This window comes from Podarcis liolepis, assembly GCF_965112155.1.
Source record: "Podarcis liolepis genome assembly, chromosome: 14".
In the NCBI taxonomy this organism is placed as follows: Eukaryota; Metazoa; Chordata; class Lepidosauria; order Squamata; family Lacertidae; genus Podarcis; species Podarcis liolepis.
The window spans coordinates 44,317,094-44,335,739 of NC_139569.1; the positions used below are offsets into that span (position 1 = coordinate 44,317,094).

General features: G+C 46.5%; 1 protein-coding gene across 5 annotated transcripts in view; it reads right to left on the reverse strand.

Moving 5' to 3' along the window:
- Positions 1-3,575: 3,575 nt before the first annotated feature.
- The window catches only part of RBPMS2 (RNA binding protein, mRNA processing factor 2), a 50,713-nt gene continuing 35,642 nt past the window's right edge, over positions 3,576-18,646 (reverse strand). The window contains exons 2-10 of one of the 5 annotated variants that reach the window (XR_014519279.1): positions 18,016-18,093; positions 16,893-16,931; positions 15,966-16,028; positions 14,631-14,781; positions 13,302-13,447; positions 10,541-10,715; positions 9,905-9,949; positions 6,605-6,672; positions 3,576-4,946 (exon numbers count right to left, since the gene is read on the reverse strand). Coding sequence is in view for 1 of the 5 variants with exons in the window: in XM_083476024.1 (XP_083332150.1) it covers positions 6,610-6,672; positions 13,302-13,447; positions 14,631-14,781; positions 15,966-16,028; positions 16,893-16,931; positions 18,016-18,093 (540 nt within the window). In the remaining 4 variants the exon portion in view is untranslated. Of the gene's footprint in view, positions 4,947-6,604; positions 6,673-9,904; positions 9,950-10,540; positions 10,837-13,301; positions 13,448-14,630; positions 14,782-15,965; positions 16,029-16,892; positions 16,932-18,015; positions 18,094-18,646 lie in introns of all 5 variants that reach the window. The other 4 variants (XR_014519278.1, XR_014519280.1, XR_014519281.1 and 1 more) reach the window with 4 other exon arrangements.

Below are 18,646 nucleotides of genomic sequence, written 5' to 3' on the forward strand. Positions count from 1 at the left end.
TGTCGACAACTTCCCATAGCCAGAAAGGTGATTTTTTTTATGCCCTGTGCCTGTGGCAGGGACTGGTTTGACCAAGCTGTGGGTATGCCTCTGCCAACAGCAGCAAGGATAAGGGGGCAGATGAAGATGCCACTTCAAAGCAGGCAAGAGGAGATACAGCCAAAGTCAAGATCAACCATCCTTACACCAGACACAGCAGGGTTGCAGACCCATGTCTCATCAAACACAACTAGCCTCAGTCTAGTATATCTGAAGGAGCGTCTCCAGCCCCATCGTTCTGCCCGGACACTGAGGTCCAGCACTGAGGGCCTTTTGCCTGTTCCCTCCAGAAGCAAAGCTACTGGGAACCAGGCAGAGGGCCTTCTCGGTAGTGGCACCCGCCCTGTGGAATGCCCTTCAATCAGAGGTCAAAGAGAACAAAAACTACCAGACTTTTAGAAGAGATCTGAAGGCAGCCCCGTTTAGGGAAGCTTTTAATGTTCGATGCATTACTGCATTTTAATATTTTGTTGGAAGCCACCCAGAGTGGCTGGGGAAGCCCAGCCAGATGGGCGGGGTATAAATGAAATTATTATTATTATAACCAGAAGAATCCAGTGACTGATGTTCCCAATAACATGGAGAATGCATAGAAGTCTGGGTTCGAATGTTGAAATAGTTTGTATTTGGGAGACACAATGTCTGCTTTGGATTTGGGAAAGAGGCCGTGCAGTTTTACCTGCATTTGCGGAAACACTTCAACCCTCCCTCCAACTGCTGCCTGCAACCTCCCCCTTCCTAGTCCTGCCCACTAGGGAGACACCTGCACTGCAGGAAGGGGGGTGGGGAAGAGTTATTTGGTGCTGGGGAGAATGTCGCTTGGCTGAGCAGTCGTTTCAACATGAACGGTTTACTTGTTATCATTTATTCATGAAAACAGTCCCTGCCTTTTGGTGACGGCAGCGCATCTTGCCCCTCTAATGGAACAGGTGCATCCACACAGCAGGCAAAAAGGGAAGACCATTCCCTCCTCCAGAGGTGCCAAATTGGTGGGCACTGGTCATGGCAGCTTGGGCTTCGATGCAAGCACACCACGAAGCAAAGAGGACAGGGACAGCAGATGACCAGGCACGTGTCAGTCCGTTATAAAACACAAAGTGGAATTCATTCAAGGAAAGGGCAGGTATGAGAATTGATCATATGGCTAGGCTCTGCGGTGGTTAAGTGTCCATTCAGACTACCAGGGCAGAAGACAAGGAGCCCGAAGGGCACGTGGAACCAGAGCCAACTAATTCCAGTTTAGTCCCCATCATCTTCCCTGCTGAGGACTACAAAGGCAACAGAGAGATGAGGAAGGAAGTGTTTGGATATTTCCGTTCCACCTTAAAAGGGAGCAGGCTGTGAGTCACAGAGTCTGCGCATTTCCTGTTCACAGGATGTTTATGTTGTCTGTTGCTTTCGTTTTCTCTCTCTGTGCTGGAGACACTGACGCAGGCAGTCATGTCTTTCTTTGTTCTAAGTCCATTGAATAAAACTTGTAAATAATGCTCTCCTGAGTGCGACTTTTGCTGTGACTACCTGCTGATAAGAGTGTGCATGAGCTCTGGAATGGGGCAAGATATTTTCTAGAGACTCAAGTCGCTAATTGCTGATACTGCGTGCCTACGGGAGATCGATGGATCGTCCAGCAGACGGCTTGGGGCCATGATGGACTTTATCTCCCTGGCAGTATCCCAACAGGAAGAAGCCAACAGCCAAAACCAGTCACTGGATGGCTTTTTGGTAGACATTTGGGCAGGCAGGTGGAGGGCCGGCTACGTTCCAGCCATGCAGAAGTGAGGCTCAGTTTTCAACCAAGCGGCTAAGTCTGGATCTAGGTGTTAAGTGCAAAATTCTCTCCATATCAAAAACTAGGGACTTTCCCCCCATAACAGAGCAGCTTTCTACATGACAGGACTCTTTGATACAAAGGGCATTGAGTCCCACAAGCCGAGTCTGAAATGGTGCAGCACAGACCACCAAATCAGCAAGACCAAATCTCTGTTTAGTCCAGCATCCTTTTCTGCCCAAAGGACGCTCAGAAGCAGGGCATTTCCAGCAACTGGTAGTTCGGAGGTACACGGCTTCGGTTCCTAGAGATAGGAACAGAAAGAGTTCTGCGCTTAACATACTGCCCTTTTGCGTGTTTCCTCTAGTAACTTTTGCACTTGGACCAGGAGAAATGCTCAAGCAGTGAGACCGATGCAGAATAGAATTTCCCTATTTTCATGACTGGCAGAATCCGAGACCAGGGAGAAGAGTCAGTGGAAGAAGATTGGAAGAAATTTAAAGACTATCTACAGAAATACTGTAAAATTAATGAATGTTAGAATGATGTTGGATTGAAGTTAAGTGGTTTTTAGCAGCAATGTTATAAAGGAATATGTAAAAATGGATTGTTAACAGGTGATAATCTAAAGTTATAATATATTAAGATAAAAGATTAAGATAAAATCAAAGAGGGAAAGGATTTGCTGAATTTACTAATTGAACTGGAATACAAAAAAGGGAGGTGTGAGGAGGTCAGGGAAACAAGCAAATGAAGGATAAGATATGGAAAGACTGATCTGTTTTTTAACTGTTTTTACCTTGTATTTTCATTTTTCATTTTTTATTTTATTTTATTTTTTATTTTTTCTTTCTTTTTTCTCTTATTTTTGTAATATGTTGAAACTTTAATAAATATCTTTTTTTAAAAAAATAGAATGTCCCTATTTTCATCAGAGGAATATTGGAGGGTGTGATACATGTTCCTGTCCAAATTGCCTCTGGTGTATGTTTCCCCCCGTGGCCTAGCAATTCTGTCCTACTCAGAGATGTACCATCACAGCAAGGACTGAGGGGTGAGGGAGACAGATGCACAATGTTATGTACTGAAGTTCTCACCCTGGGCCAGCAGGGGGATACTGTAGATAGTTATGCAAATGAAGGATCGAAAGTGACGTTCAGTGATTGGATAGTTTGTATGCAAATGAAGGATCGAAAGTGACGTTCAGTGATTGGATAGTTTTAGAAAGTTGCAACAGTTACGCTGTTCTGGAGCTCTATATAAGCAGGCTGACTGAGCTCTTCAGTCCAGTTCTGTTGTGGCCCCTGAAATAAACAAGAGCTGTTTGAAGAATCGCTGTGTCGTCTGATATGTTCGCCCACAACCTAACACACAACATCCAGCATACATATATGCATTCAATAGTCATGCCTTCTCGCAAAGAATCCTGGGAAATGTAGTTTATTAAGGGTGCCGAGAGTTGTCAGGAGACCCTGTTCCCTTCAGAACTACAATTCATAGAGCTCCCTGGGAAGGGGGTCTGAATTGGGAATTTTAACTCTGAGAGGGGTACAGGAGTCTTCTGGCAACTCTCAGCACCCTTAAACTACACTTCCCAGCATTCTTTGCGAGAAGTTATGGATGCTAAAGTGGTAGGCAAGAGCTTTGAAGGTGTGGCGCAAATGTAACCCCATGCCACATTTCCAAAACAGGACAGGTTTGTGAGCTCTATAAATTAATAGCCACATTCCACCCCTGCCCCCACCACACTAAAGAGTCAACACACCACTGAGTACAATTCATATATTATCCAGTTTCACATTCTCATAGGATATAGCAACTTATTTCTCAAGAATCTTAATACAAGCGAGACAGCCATGGTCCAATAATACTTAAAGCACTTCCAAATACCAAGCAATAAAATGTTAACAAAAATTGCACAACTTCTTGTTACTATGCCTGACTGAATCAGTTACAGAAAAAAGTCTTTTTCTCTTCAAGCTTTTAACTAAACATTTAACTTATCTTACAGATTACAGTTTCTCTTTAATAATAATTAATTGCACAAAAACCACAAAATCTTTTATGATGCATAAATACTTCCTTATTACACATGGTACAAAAATACTCGTACATCTTTGTTCGGTATTCCCATAAGGATGGCTGATTATTTGGCAAGGCTGGATTCTCTCCAATCAGAGGGATGTGGAAAAAAAGGTTAAATATTTTACAGCTGTTCTATATATAGAAGTCTGACTGAAAACAAACACAAAAACAACCCTGACTTTTAACTGGAGAAGGGCAAATGGACAAGAAACCCAGTGCATTGTACTTTCGAGAAGAAACTTTTTTTTCTTTTTCAAATTCTAGTCAAAGCAGAAATTGGAAAGGGAAAACTGGAGGAAAAAGAAAGCCAAGGGGATTGGGGGGGGGGGGAGAGAGAGAGAGGGCAAAAACTAGGATAGTGTTTTCCAGAAGCAAAGTCTTCACAGAAGCAAGATGAAAAACTTCAGTGATCAATAGCTAGGCCAAGACCCGTTGCTATGGTTACACAAATGCTAGAACAAAAACAAGCTTTGCACACTCACACACGCACACACCCAAGTTAAAGTGTTTTAAATTCATGCCAGAAAACATGCAAAACTGATTGTCTTTTGCTTCCTCCAGCGGAACTGCATAAACAATGTTTAGGATAAGAAGGTCCTGGATATTGCACCGTACACACAGCTAGACCACGTTTTTGTGCCAGGAACCCAGCTGGAAACCAGAAAGAAGAAGAAAAACAAGAAGAGAAAAAGGGTCTGTCACCAAAACCAAGTCTCTCCAACTAGGCCTCAGCGTAGCAGAAGGAGAAACTCAGAAATGGAAGTTTGCTATGAGTTTGCAGAGGGCAAGACAGGCAGGCAGGAAGGCAAGCGAGAACACAGACCATGCAGAGTCCACTGAGTTGGGTGAGGGGGTGGGCAGTTTATGTTCACAGTCCTGGACGGGAAAGCCCACATCTTCGTTCACAAGAAGGACAAGTTACTGCAGTTGAGCACCTTGCTGGTGCCCACAAGAAGGGCTTGGAAGGAAGGTTTCCAGCGATCCAGATAACTTCATCCCTGGCACATCACTCCATGGAGAGACAAAGGGGGAAAACGTGGACCAAGAGGCAGCTCTTGAAAAAACAAGGGAGAGAGCATTGCTGAGAACATCATTCATCTAAGTCCCACTATGATGCAAGGAGGATAGCTTCCACCCCCATCCTCCCTATCATTGCTTGTTTGCTCAGAGAAGAGGCCAATACTTCAAAAAAATGGAGGTCTGTGGTTATAAATGGAGGCATCTCCTTACAGGGAACACCAGTCAAAACTTTGTTAAAACACAATAATTGGTGGACGTAACCTAAGCTCATGGGCCATATATGAGTGTTAGAATAAACAGCAGTCACTAGTGGAGATTATCTGGGTCTGCCCAGGGCAAACAAAAGGCTCCTACTTCCTGCATTTTACCTACAGAAGACCAGCAGTTAAACCTTACTTCAAACACTATAACCAGGACAGAATCCTCCACCCCAGACCCCAAGAGTCTAACCTAAAGAGTAACATTACTATTGTCACTATTTATTGAATTTATATATCGCCCTTCATCCAGGGATCACAGGGTGGTTTGCAACGTAAACACAAAATAGATAACACAGTAAGAAAAAGACAATACGCCCCCCTAACCAGGGAGTCTGCCACCTCTCCCACTTCATGCCGTAACATGTAGAAGCACCTGCGACATCAGTCAGCATTCATCACATTGTTCACATGGCAGGTGCTTCTGAACATTATGACTGAAGGGGGCAGTGGGACCTGCCATGAGGGAGTCTTGCTTTCACTGGTATTCCCATGTGCAGGCAATAATATGTAACCCTCCCATTCCACATAGTTACCATATTTTTTGCTCTACAAGACTCACTTTTTCCCTCACAAAAAGTAAGGGGAAATGTGTGTGCGTCTTATGGAGCGAATACAGGCTGCGCAGCTATCCCAGAAGCCAGAACAGCAAGAGGGATCACTGCTTTCGCTGAGCAGCGATCCCTCTTGCTGTTCTGGCTTCTGAGATTCAGAATATTATTTTTTCTTGTTTTCCTCCTTCCAGAACTAGGTGTGTCTTATGGTCTGGTGCGTCTTATAGAGCAAAAAACACGGTACGTTAAGGCTGTAGTGTAGCTTTACTGTCACCAGCTCAAGAGAATGTAAAGGACTTGTTGGTTGATTCCATGTCTCCCTGTCTCCTGCACCACATATTTCCATGTATCTACCACCTGAGGCAGCAGCTCACCTCACTCACTTGGCCTAATAGTAGGGGCGGCTCTGCTGCCAATTTAAAACTGTTACGCCCACCATCTGTGTTTTATCTAACAAAGATCGTTATACTTGATGTCCAACTACCCAATCCCCACTAATGAGAGATTATAGCTGAAGGAGCGTCTCCACCCCCATCATTCAGCCCAGACTCTGAGATCCAGTGCCAAGGGCCTTCTGGTGGTTCCCTCATTGTGAGAAGTGAGGTTACAGGGAACCAGACAGAGTGCCTTCTTGGTAGTGGTGCCCGCCCTGTGGAACACCCTCCCATCAGATGTCAAGGAAATAAGCAGCTATCTTATCTTTAAAAGACATCTGAAGGCAGCCCTGTTTAGGGAAGTTTTTAATATTTAATGCTGTATTGTTTTTAACACTCGATTGGGAGCCGCCCAGAGTGGCTGGGGAAACTCAGCCAGATGGGCGGGGTATAAATAATAAATTATTATTATTATTTTGAGCCAAGTCATCCAAGCCAGATACTCACTAAAACTAACAGAACTGACGAGACTTCCATCCTTGCTGGGTAGCTTCAGAGGGCGGATACCAGCGCATCTAGAAGAGAATGACAGAGTATGATAGAAGAGGGGGAAATATCAGTGCATCCAGTGAAGGTAACTAGTGCTCCCAAAAACTCTACGTAAGCTACTTCTCTTAGGCTGCTCATTATTCCTCAAGATCCTCTGGAAAACAGGACTGCCACTCTTTTCTGGCATCATGTATTGCTCCCTGCAACCTTTTGAATAATTGACACAGGGAGACATACTCAAGCTTGCTAAGCCCATAACATTAGCAAGGTCCCATAATGTCTTCTCTGCCCCTACAAGGCAACTGATACATCTTTTCTCAACTCCCAGTTCTAAGGAAGTTTATGCCTTGGAGGTCACGTTTGATGAATGACCCGCAGAGCTGTAGGTTTTGCAACAATGGCTGTCTTAAGACTCAACCTACAGCTCATGGGCCTCTTTCCTGACCCACATTACAACTCTGCAGTGATGCATTACTTCTTGGCTGCTCCTCGCCATCACAACCAAAGTGGTCTCATGTGCTCCAACTGTCCACATTTATCAGAGCTGGTACTTCTCGTCTGGAACCAAGTCTCTGGTAAATAAATGTTCCTATTTGAGATTTTAAAAATAGATCACATGTGCAACACTTACAACCTGCTTCCTTTCCAATCTCTACTGCTTCCCAAACAACTTAACCACCTAGTCAACTTGACCAACCACATTTCAAGTTGCAGCTATTTTACAAGTACAACCACTGGCAGATTAAGGTGTGGTGGTTTTTTAAGTTTTGGTTTTTTTAAAAACTTACAATGTTTATTACAATGACTAAACTGTTGCAGATAGCCTTCTCTTGCACACGAGACACACCTACTCCAGAATTCGGTGCAGAGGAGGCTGCTTCAGAGTAAACAAATAAAGCAAGCAGAGCCTGAAAATGTGCAGTAGTGTGCGAGGCTTGTGCGCAGGGACCCTTTGTGTGAGAATAGTGAGGTATCAAATGTACAAGAGCCCCTATTTTGACACCTGCAAAATGCTGAGAAGTTTTGGGGCTAGGGCAACTTAACAGGGGAGAAGAGGTAACATCTGGACAGCTGCAGCAGCGTTTGGTCCAGAAGTAACCCAACAACCATGACCTGTAAAAGCAACAATGGGGGACCTGTGGGCATCCAGTCATTGTTGGATTACAAATCCCACTATCCCTGTGCATTGGCCATGCTAGCTGGGACAGCCTAGGACCATCTGAGGGGCTGCATGTTGCCCATCCCCAAGCTAAAGCAAATAGAAATTCCTTACTGCACAGGAACCAAGAGGAACATATCTTTGAGGATTCATGAAGGCAGTTGCAATTGGACCTTTGCCCTCCTCATAAGGCATAATAGTAGGACCAATGTAAATATAATTAGTATTATATGTGCTCCACCCAATAATACAGTTGGAGGGGAGTCCTTGAAGGTCTAATCCCCGTTTTAACGCTAGGAATTCAGAGCTAGAGCCCTCTGCAGTCTCTGCTTAAAGACCTTTCGCAACTTAGACTATATCCACAACATACATTTAAAGTACTCTTAAATTATATACCCACTGTAACAATCATGGCATCCCCCAAAGAATCCTGGGAACTGAAGTCTGTTATGGGCGTCAAGACTTAGGTGACCCCCCCATAGAACTACAATTCCCACTCAACAACTACAGTTCCCAGGTTTCTTCAGGGGAAGCCATAACAGTTAAGAGTGATGTAAGAATGCTTCAAATATACAATGTGGATGTGATGTAATATAAAAGTTGCTTGGGAGGATTAACACACCTTTGTACTGGTACTACTAGATGCACTATAATTTATATATAAAATCTGCTGCCAATATTAACATCTGGGGGACTGGACTTCTTACTCCCTCCAACATCTGCACAGTCTGAGTACGGCTTGCTCTGCAGCATGCCTGCCAACCTCAATTTTTTCTTACCATTATCTTTCCTTGCAAGTTAAAAGTTGTATTTAGTTCTCCCACCTGATAGCCACCACCAGCATTGTCATGTTTTGTATTTCTGTCCTTCCACAAACTCCCACCACTCCCAGGCTGTAGCTTAAGCATTTCCCAGATTCCTACATCCATCTCCCCCGCACATCTGGAATTAGTTTTGTTCCTTCTGCTCAACAACTGAATGGAAACAGGAAGTTTCCCTGGCCGGGCTGTGCAGTGCTCTTTAACCCTGGAAAGAAAACCCCCAGTCGCTAGATCTGCAGGATCCTGCCAGGAGACAGCCAGCCACCCAAGGTGAACATATAACCCAATGGAAGGGCAAGGGGTTGGCTCTATGCCTGTGCTAAGATGACAATTGTGTATCTGGAGGCTTCTTTGATATCTGTGTTGACCAGACTGAGAGCATTGGCGGAATGAGCGGGTCTCTCCAGAGTGTTTTTAGTAAGCCAGCTGCTTCTACATATGGGCTGTGTACATATTACCAGCTTCAAAAAGGCAGCATTGGTGTTCTTTTTTCAATTTGGACCAAAGCTGGTTGGGGGGATGGAACACATCAAAACACAATTATTCGATATGCAATGGCAGGGAAGATACAGGATACATACGGACTGTGGCTAACAGTCCATATCACGAGGGCCCATCACATGACTCTACTCAATTGATCACACTTGCACATGAGTAAGCAACTGTGAAGCAGCACACTTTTACAAAAGATGCCTGCATCACTTTTAGAGGTATCTCCTGATAAAGGGAGAAGTCTTATAAGATTGGTGCTCTCATCCTCTAATGTAAGTTCTTACGAAATCTGTAAAGTTTTTAAAAAATCTGCATGTCAGATCAGCATAACCCTTTGTTTTACTAAACACTGCAGCCCTTATTTCCACCTAGGGAAGGGAGGGAATTCAGTTCAGCTTGCATTTAAAGCCTAACTTTCTTAACTCATGCTTCACTGAAACAATATGGGAACTGAAATTCAGCTATGCTTCAAAACTTCCACTTCTCCGAAGTCTGCAATCCAGCTCCTCAGCTATGCAATATGTACAAAATGGGGTAAAATGTGCCCAAGAGTGCATGTAGCTATGAAAACATGTGAACAAAAATGCATTATTATTAGGGGAAATGGTTTTCAAGACGTGCATTATGCAAAATTGCATAAAAAATGTATATATTAGGATAAATTCCCTTAAAAAAAAATTGCACTAGTGGAAATGTGAACCCAAATTTAAGACTGGAAAAACAAGATAAACCACAATTAACAGATTTGTCCAATCCTACTTCCACCCTCTCCAACATCTTCCTCACCCCTTTCCTATGAAGTTCTATGACATAGGCAGCAACCGTATCAGACTGGAGTGAAGGAGTAAAAGAACAAAATTATATTAAAGGAAATCAGGATTTTTTTACATTTGGAAAGAGTGTGAAGAAGGATATTCTGGTCTCTTGTCAAGGATGGGTCGTCCCTTCCTTGACAGAGTCCATAGCGTGACTGATGTGTGTGTGCACCAGTTGGCTGTGCGGGGGAGATTAAATCCGTGTGTGCTGTTGCTACGACTACAACCTCAACCCCCCTCCCACCACGTGACTGTGGTGAGTGAAAAAAGGTGGCAGGGAGGCCCCCCCACTCGACAGCACCATGTGGCAGGATTGCCACCCGCTGAGGCTCCTCCCTTCCCACAGGCAGGACCAATCCATCCCTGCTCAGTGGGGCCACTTTCAACACAAGGGGTGCCATGCTGTGGTGCCATGTCATGTGTGCCAAGTTGGCAATAGGTGGGTTAGAGAAATACCTGGCATTTCATCCTGCCTGGGCTTTTGGTGGGTGGATAGCGTGGAGGCCCATGCACTGGGTTGCCAAGGAAGAGATGGGGCAGAAAAATAATAAAAAAGAAGCTTGCGGAAAACCCCGTTGTGCCCAAAATGGCAGAGAGATGATGTTACCTTACCAGCCTTTTTCCAGAGACGGGACCCACCATCCTTAAAGGCTTCTAGGAATGAAGCTGTTGTACAGCCACTCCACTCTAGCAGGGGCAAGCCAGGACTATGGTGTCCCACACCTCCAGGGCCAGCCTTGAGCTTCAGGGCTGGCCTGCGTAGGCATCCTGGCAGCAGGTCACTGAAGACATCAAAGGAGGGATCATTTCAACCACCAGTTGGCCGCTGTGGGAGCCCCTTGGGGGGAGGGGGCAAGAGGCATTTTGTTGGCAGCTGCCACTGATCATGACAACCTGTAGGTCCTGCCAGGAGATTTGGTGGGACGGGGAAGAGGGGGCGGGAATCAGCATTCGGGGACAAACACAGAATCTGTAGTCATCGCTGTTCAAACCACTGGAACAACCATCTAGAGATGCCTCTTCTCTTCTTGGGCTGCAAGAAGGGCTACAGAGGAAGATTTCTTGCATTGTCATTTGTTAGTTCATTCGGCTAAGGAGAGGGTGGAGAACCTGTGGCCTGCCGGAAGTTACTGAACTCAAACTCCCATCAGCCCCAGCCAGCAAGGCAAATGTTCAGGGATGACTTGACTTGCAGCACAACCACCTGTGAGGATGTGGCCACAGGTTTCCCACCCCAGAAATAAAGTGGTGTGTTTTAGTAGAGGGAAACATTGGTACTGGAGACACTCCAGCAAGTCTGTAGTCATTGGCAGTTGCCCACTTTTCATGTACAAGCAGCTTCTCTGCATAACTCTTTCCCACAGCCCAGGAGCAATTCTGACTAGGGTTGAGCTGAAAGCAAAGGAATAAGAGAACTCACAAGTGCTTCCTTGGCGATTGTTCAGAGCAAGGGCAAATTCTTTCCGAATTGGCTGTGTTTGTCCTTAGTGGCAGCAGAAAGTGGATCAATCTGATGTCTAGATGGGGCTTATCTGCATTTTACTTTCCTCCACTTGTTCCAGGCATGGTCAGTGTGTTAAAGCTCCACATCTGAGTGCCCTGCTTTTTTCCTCTGGAGCTTCCCCTGTAAAAAACTGGTCTTTAAAGCTCAACTGGAGCAAACAGCACTCTGTGGAAAACCCAAACTGACACTTGCTCCAAAGTGGGGTTTTCTGAGGAAAGCTCTGGGGCAAAAAAATAGAGCACTCGGACACAGGTAAGTGCAGATAAGCCTGTAGTCTTGCAACAATGTCTCATCATTCACTGTAAGATTCCTGGCTGCCTGGGATTTGACTTGTGACAAAGGAAGACGAGGATACAGTTGTTAGAAAAATGCCCCCAAAGATGCCAGAGATGGGAGCAAGCATTCAAGAGATTGGGTCTTTATTGTCCCCGCCAAAGTTGCGCCACTTTGGGGAGACTATTCACCCTTGTTGTGTTACGTGGAACTGCAACAAAACACCTCATCTGGCTGCTTTAACCACATAGGCAGAAGGGCTTGGCAAATATCTCCTGGTTAGGCTTCCTTCCAACACCTGTCAGCAAACTTCTCCCATCCTTAACATTCACACACCAGGCTTCCAGCCTCACGTATTGGGCGGAATGCTGCGATGACAGTTGTTTAGTAAGGAGGGGCGAAGTAATGTTTAACTCTATAAAAGCTTTATGAGTAACACATTCATTCATTTCAAAGGACGAGTTGCTGGGTTCATTCCAGGGAAATGATCTACCCAAGTGGACAGGAGGGGTGAGGGGGAAACACCACTGTTCCGAGCTCCCCCTTTTGCAGGAGCAGCAAAGCATCACATCCAGCACTGTCCCCGGCTGATATCCTGCCAACAGGCACAGTATTCTCCCAGGCAGGAGGCACTCAACTTTTGAACACACTGCCTGCACAAGCCATACCATGTAGTCAAATGCATTTATTATATTAGATACCATAAATTTGACACACTTGGTGTAGAAGCATCACACACACAGAAAGCGTTGCACACCAGGGAGGCACAAGCACATTAAGAATCACATGGAGGGGATTTGGCCTGTGTAAAGCAATGCATTCTAGAACTCCCCTCGATTTTGGGATCCCTTATGGAGGGAGAAAAGAGCCAGGATGCTATGCTATGCTATGCTATGCTATTCTATTCTATGGGAGGCAATGCAAGAGCATCGTGAGACTGTAGAGCCAAAAGGTTGACATCTATTTCCCCTTTATAAAAGAGGCTATACTAATTCAATCGAGTGCAGGCCATTAGCTTGGCCAAAGACAGAGGGCTTTGGCTCTCTGCACTATGTAGTCCTTATTGGGACAGCCTCCAGCAGTACAGCAACACAGCAAAGACCTTCCCAGTCCTTTCAGTGTTTCTGTCTGCATCTCATCTCAATGCTTTCAAATTCTAGGCCAGGTCCTTTTCCTGAACTCTACATAGCAGACCAACACAAGTCGTCTTCCCCTTCCCTACCACTGCACTGAGAGGGACTAGACCACCTATTTTAATGCAGATCTGCCACTCTTGTAGACTACTAGCAGTTGAAGGGCTTAGGGTACAGGATTCTTTAAGGGATAGCTTTTCCTTTGAGACAGCTCCTCTGTCACCAAACTGGATCCTCTCCGCTGATTCCCCAAGCAAGCCAGTATTGTCTGGGTGAGCAGCGGAGGGGAATGACAATTTAGTAACCTTATCAAACCCCAACCAGGCTCTGGGTCCTGCATTTCCCTGCAGTTGCAATGACAGGACCAAGGTGCAGGCTATTCTGTTGGAGCTGGAGGGGGAAGGAGACAAGATGCCTGCTCATCAAAAAAAGGGGGAGGGACGGCATTATGGACTCACCTGAGCATGAAGTGCAGCAGCAGCGGCAGCAGCTGGGTATGTGAAAGCAGCATGTGGGATGGCAGGGGTTAACTCCGTGGTGTAGAGTGGGTAGGGAGCCCATGCCTCTGGAGATGCTGGGATCAGGGTTGCTCCAGTCAGGTCATCTAGACATGAGGGAGCAACAGCACGTCACTCAAGACATGGACGGAGAGAGAGGGAAATAAACCAAACAGGCTGGGTTGTGTAGGGGCAGCAGCACCTCTGGCGGAAAGAGCAGCAAGGTAAGATGCAAATACAGTGGACGCTTGGGTTGTGAACATGATCCATGCGGGAGGCACATCCGCAACCCGCAGCTCCGCATCTGCACACGCATGGGTCGCAATTCGGTGCTTCTGCACATGCGCGAGCACCAAAACCTGGAAGTAACCCATTCCGGTACTTCCAGGTTCGGCACAGTGCGCAACCTGAAAACGCACAACCTGAAGTGTCTGTAACCCAAGGTATGACTGTACACACATCTGTACCACATCTCATAACCCCAGCTCAGGACCAAAGGGCTTTCACCCAGTGCCATCCATCCATCCATCCATCCATCCATCCATCCATCCAAGCAGCCCTACTCAAGCATCGCACAGAGGTGTGCACAAACAGGTGCCTCCTACTCCACACTCGGAGACGAGGGATGAATCTAGGGCAGCCTTCCCATCCCGTCCCCCAGCCTGTTTGCCTCCAGGTGCTTCTGCACTCCAGCTCCCATCGCTGGTCACATTGGGTGAGCTAATGGGAGTTGGTCCCAGCCGCACCAGGAGATTGGGCTCCAATTCTTTCAGATACTCTCCCCTCCATGTGCAGCAGATGTAGGTGTTTTGCTAAGGGTTGCTTCACACAGGTTTAAACACACAGTAAAAACAAAAGAGTTATGCATAGGCATAGTTGCCACATTCATACCAAGGCATAAATTGATTTTAATCTCCTTGCCTTTTAAGCCCCTTCAACACCTCTTTTTTGCATACAGATGTTATTATCAATTAATACAAAAGTTTTGCTACAGCTGACCCCATCAGTGTTCACTTGGAGAAGACATTTGCTGCCATGTGTGAGGCAACCCTCAGCAAAAGCAGGAAATGGCAGCCTGCGCCGTCATCTAAAGCAGCCTTTCCGAACCACTCAGATAATGTTGGACTACGATTTCCATCATCCCAGACCACTGGGGCCATGCTGGCTGGGACCGACAGGAGTTGTAGTTCCACAACATGTGGCGACCCATGGTTAGGAAAGGCTGATCTAGGGCACCAACCCCCCCGGCACAGGCCTGTACCCCTCCCCCTGCTCCACAATATTCCTCACAAGGGTCCCGTGCAATGAAGTGCGCTCCCAGGGCAGGGTGGAGGTTGGTGGGATTCGGTGTGGCCATCAGCTTGCTTTTTGCCATCTTGGTGTTGGCCTTAGCAAACTCTAACCGCAACGTCTGGGGGTTCTCCGGGTCAAAGCGGATGCCCTGCAGCGGCAGAAGAGAGAAAGAACAGAATGGAATAAAAGCCATGCAGTCAATCTTCTTGGAAACCACGCTGGAACACAATTTGACTGAGGACCGGTACATAAAATGTGCAAGGCCCATACATAAAATGTGCTTTCTTGTCAATGCAAAAGCTTGGGAAGGAGACGTTGTCTGTGCGCCTTTCCCAGGGATCAGGCTGGGTCCACGTATGTAGCAGTATTGGTAGCAGGAACAGAGCCTACTGTTTCAGACTGCCGACAAGAGTTTTTGAAGTCTCCCGGCAAGCAGCACACACAACAGAGCATCAGTTGGCCTTTGCGGTCCTTATGAGTGGTTGTGTATGTTTAGTCCTTGCCAGCTGTGCTCCCAGCTCATTTCATAGGCAGCTGCTTGCCTGCTGGGGGTGGAGAGAGCGCCACAGCAACAGCCATCACTGGGACAAAGTGGCAGTGAAGTTGGGACTATGAGGATGCAAGCCTGTCCCCTCTCCCTCCTGGCAAGCAGAAGCAACTCTGCTCTTGGGAGGCTATTGCTGTGACTCCACCCGACTGCGAAAGCTGTTCCTGCATTAAATAGCTTACAGGTGAGAGCCAGGAAAAGAAGACCTTTCCATGCATCTCAACAGATGCCACAGATTCCTAGGTTACTCTTGAAGCAGGGCCGGCCCACCCATGAGGCAAGGTGTGGCAACTGCCTCAGGTGATAGGATCCACAGACACGATGTCGATCCTTCTCCCCCCCCCCTTGTTCCCAATGTAGATATCCCCTCACCCCTTCTTCCCTCGCGAAGGGGAGGGGGCACCATTTGGGGGGTCTGCCTCAGGTGCCAAAATGTCTTGGGCCGGTCCTGCCTTGAAGGGCAGAAAACACATGGCAGCCATGTCATCTGGGCTTAACTGGTGCAACACAGTTAACCCACACAGCTCACTAATGCCCTGAAGTGCTCCAACTCCAGATTAGCTTGCTTTGAGCATCATTTCGCCACGTGGTAAGGAGAACTTGCAAAGTTTGCAAGTATGTGTTATAATAGTTATTGGTATGAGTCCCAAGTAGCTGGAGATCTACAGCACTTCCTTTCAATGAAGTTACCGGATATGAGATGGGATGGAATTGCATGCTGAGCCCCAGTCATTCTGGCTGTTGGGCTGTGTAAGTACCTGAACTGCATGGTCCTCAATACTCACATTCAGTGCATTCTTTGCAGCTTCCGCACCAGACCGGCTGTCGAAGGTAACAAAGCCAACCGGCTAGGGAAAAGAACACATGGTTTAAACAACATGTGCATGATGTGTGCTTGGAACTAACTGATCTAGCCACACTGCTGAGTACAGCTTGTGGTGGTAGTTTCCTTTCCTTTTCTTTCCAGGTGTCCTTCACAGAGCTGGTAGCTCCAAACAGGCAGCCCGGCAAGGGACCTGTTTCCCCAGCAAGTTCTTCTATGCCTTTCAGCCTACCAAGCTTCCATTTCAAGGGACGGGAGATGTGAAGAACCTGCTGTTGCTGAGCCCAGAGCCCAGCTTGTTCATTGCACTGGAGGCAGACTAGCTTCTGTTGCAGCTTTGGGTGCATCCGACAGGGTATTCAGCAGCACAAAGGACGCCTTAAGATAAGGTTTGCTGCTCTGCAGTGTTGGCAGATGTGGGTGTTTTTGTTAGCTAGTACAGCAGAGATGGGGAGCCTGTGGCACACTCCAGATCATTGGGCTGGACTCCATCACCCCTGGGGCTGATGGGAACCTGGAGTCCAGCAATACCCAGACTCCGGCCATAGTTTCCATATCTGTACAATAAAGCAATGTCTTGGGAAAGACACTGCACTTTTGCAGGGAAAGGGAAACTATGTACACGAAACATGCAATATGTAGACCATTAGAAAGTGCCAGCCAGTCCATGCAGCACAGTTAGAACTGAACAGCCTTCAGACAGGGAGGGGCTTTGGATGGGATAAAAGCAGCCCCAGATTTATTTGAGTGTATGCTATTGCCCATCCCTTTACTGTAATCCTCGGGTTGCACCCCCTCCCTCTTCCTAATTAGGGCATCTGATCTACAGTTTAAGCAGTTAAGGGCAGAACTGGGAAGCTGCCAGAATGAGGACTGAGGGAGGCATTACCTGTTTTGATGTTAGCTTGATCAGCGATCCTTCATAACCCTGAGGAGAGAGAAGCCAGCAAGTTAGTTATTGGATTCCTTAAAAGGGAAAGAAAAGGATGCAAAGGCCAGGCCAGCACCCTTAAACAAAGTGCCAGAAATACTTTTGCAGCCCTGAAAAGCGAGTTAACATTAAGACGCAGTTACTATGTTAGAAACACTTTCACCCCGTCACCACCATCCCCACCACACTATGCACTATGCCCTTCCACCCTATGAAACTGCTTTATATGGAGTCAAGTCATTGCTATATGTAGCCTAATATTGTCTGACTAGGGTTAAACCACAGAGCCTAGGACTTGCCGATCAGAAGGTTGGCGGTTTGCATCCCTGTGAACTGCCAACCTAGCAGTTCGAAAGCACGCCAAAGAGCAAGTAGATAAATAGGTACCGCTCTGGCGGGAAGGTATACGGCGTTTCCGTGCGCTGCTCTGGTTCGCCAGAAGCGGTTTAGTCCTGCTGGCCACATGACCCAGAAGCTGTACGCCGGCTCCCTCGGCCAATAAAGCGAGATGAGTGCCGCAACCCCAGAGTCGGCCATGACTGGACCTAATGGTCAGGGGTCCTTTACCTTTACAATGTCTGACTGGCAACAGTTCCTTCAAGGGTTCAAGCAGAACCCTTTCCTAACCCTGCCACTAAAAGCCAGCTAACTGAGAAATGCTGGACAGAGGACATTCTACCTGCATCCCGACATGTTGCCATCCCTAAATATTAATCCCATTAGTTACTAATGACAGCTACACACTTAACAAAGGGAGGTTCCTACACTGGATCAGACCATTGGGCCATCCATCCGGAAAGGTGGTTGTTTAGCTGGTCAGGGATGCTCAAGAAGTATTTCCTGCATCAGAGTTGGACTGGCTGACCTCTGAGGACTGGCTGACCTTCCAATTCTATGACTTTTGGGGGTTGGGAGTTGGAGGGGTGGTGGTGAATCTGGGGTTGAATACCTGCTGAGCCCTGCTCTCTGGTGACCTTGAACCAACTTTATGATGATTCTCTATAGCCAACAGGGCACAAGGCTGCCATATCAATAGACTAAGGACACAATTGCTTGTAGGGGTGCGTGTGCTGCTGCTTACCTTGAATGGCCGGAAAAGCAGGTAAAGCTCTCTGGGCTTGATGTCCACAGGAAGGCCACTGACAAAAAGTGTCCGCACCTAGAAGAGGTGGAACAATGCCAAGCAGGTTTAGAGAGCACTGTACCGCATCAATGGGTATCTTATTAGTCACAGTCCAAGGTTCAAGAGCCAAGTCATATGACTGACAAACCCAGGAGTGCAATCATTCTGCGAAGAATATTCAAGAGAGTTAATAGCCACTGTTGACTGGGAGACTGTCCAATTGGAAGGATCTGTCAGTTTTGGTTCTCTCATTTTTTAAAATCTTAAATTCAGTTCTCCACATTACTGCAGCAATTTGATGTATTTTTTTTAGCTCTCATGAAAATTCTTTAGCATTTTCAGGTCAATTTCTTCCAACACACACTTTTCTACAGAATCTTCACTCAAGAACGCCATATTTTCAAATCACAAAGCAAACTTTATTTTCAAACAAAATTCGGAAAAGCGCAAATTTGGAAGGACGGCAGTGTTCCGGTTCTCATATTGTTTCACAAAATCACAATTTGATAAATTTGCCTTAAATGTTATTGAATTTCTGTCCCATTTCTAGCTGGAGAGTAGGTGGGATTATTTGATTACAGGTTTATTT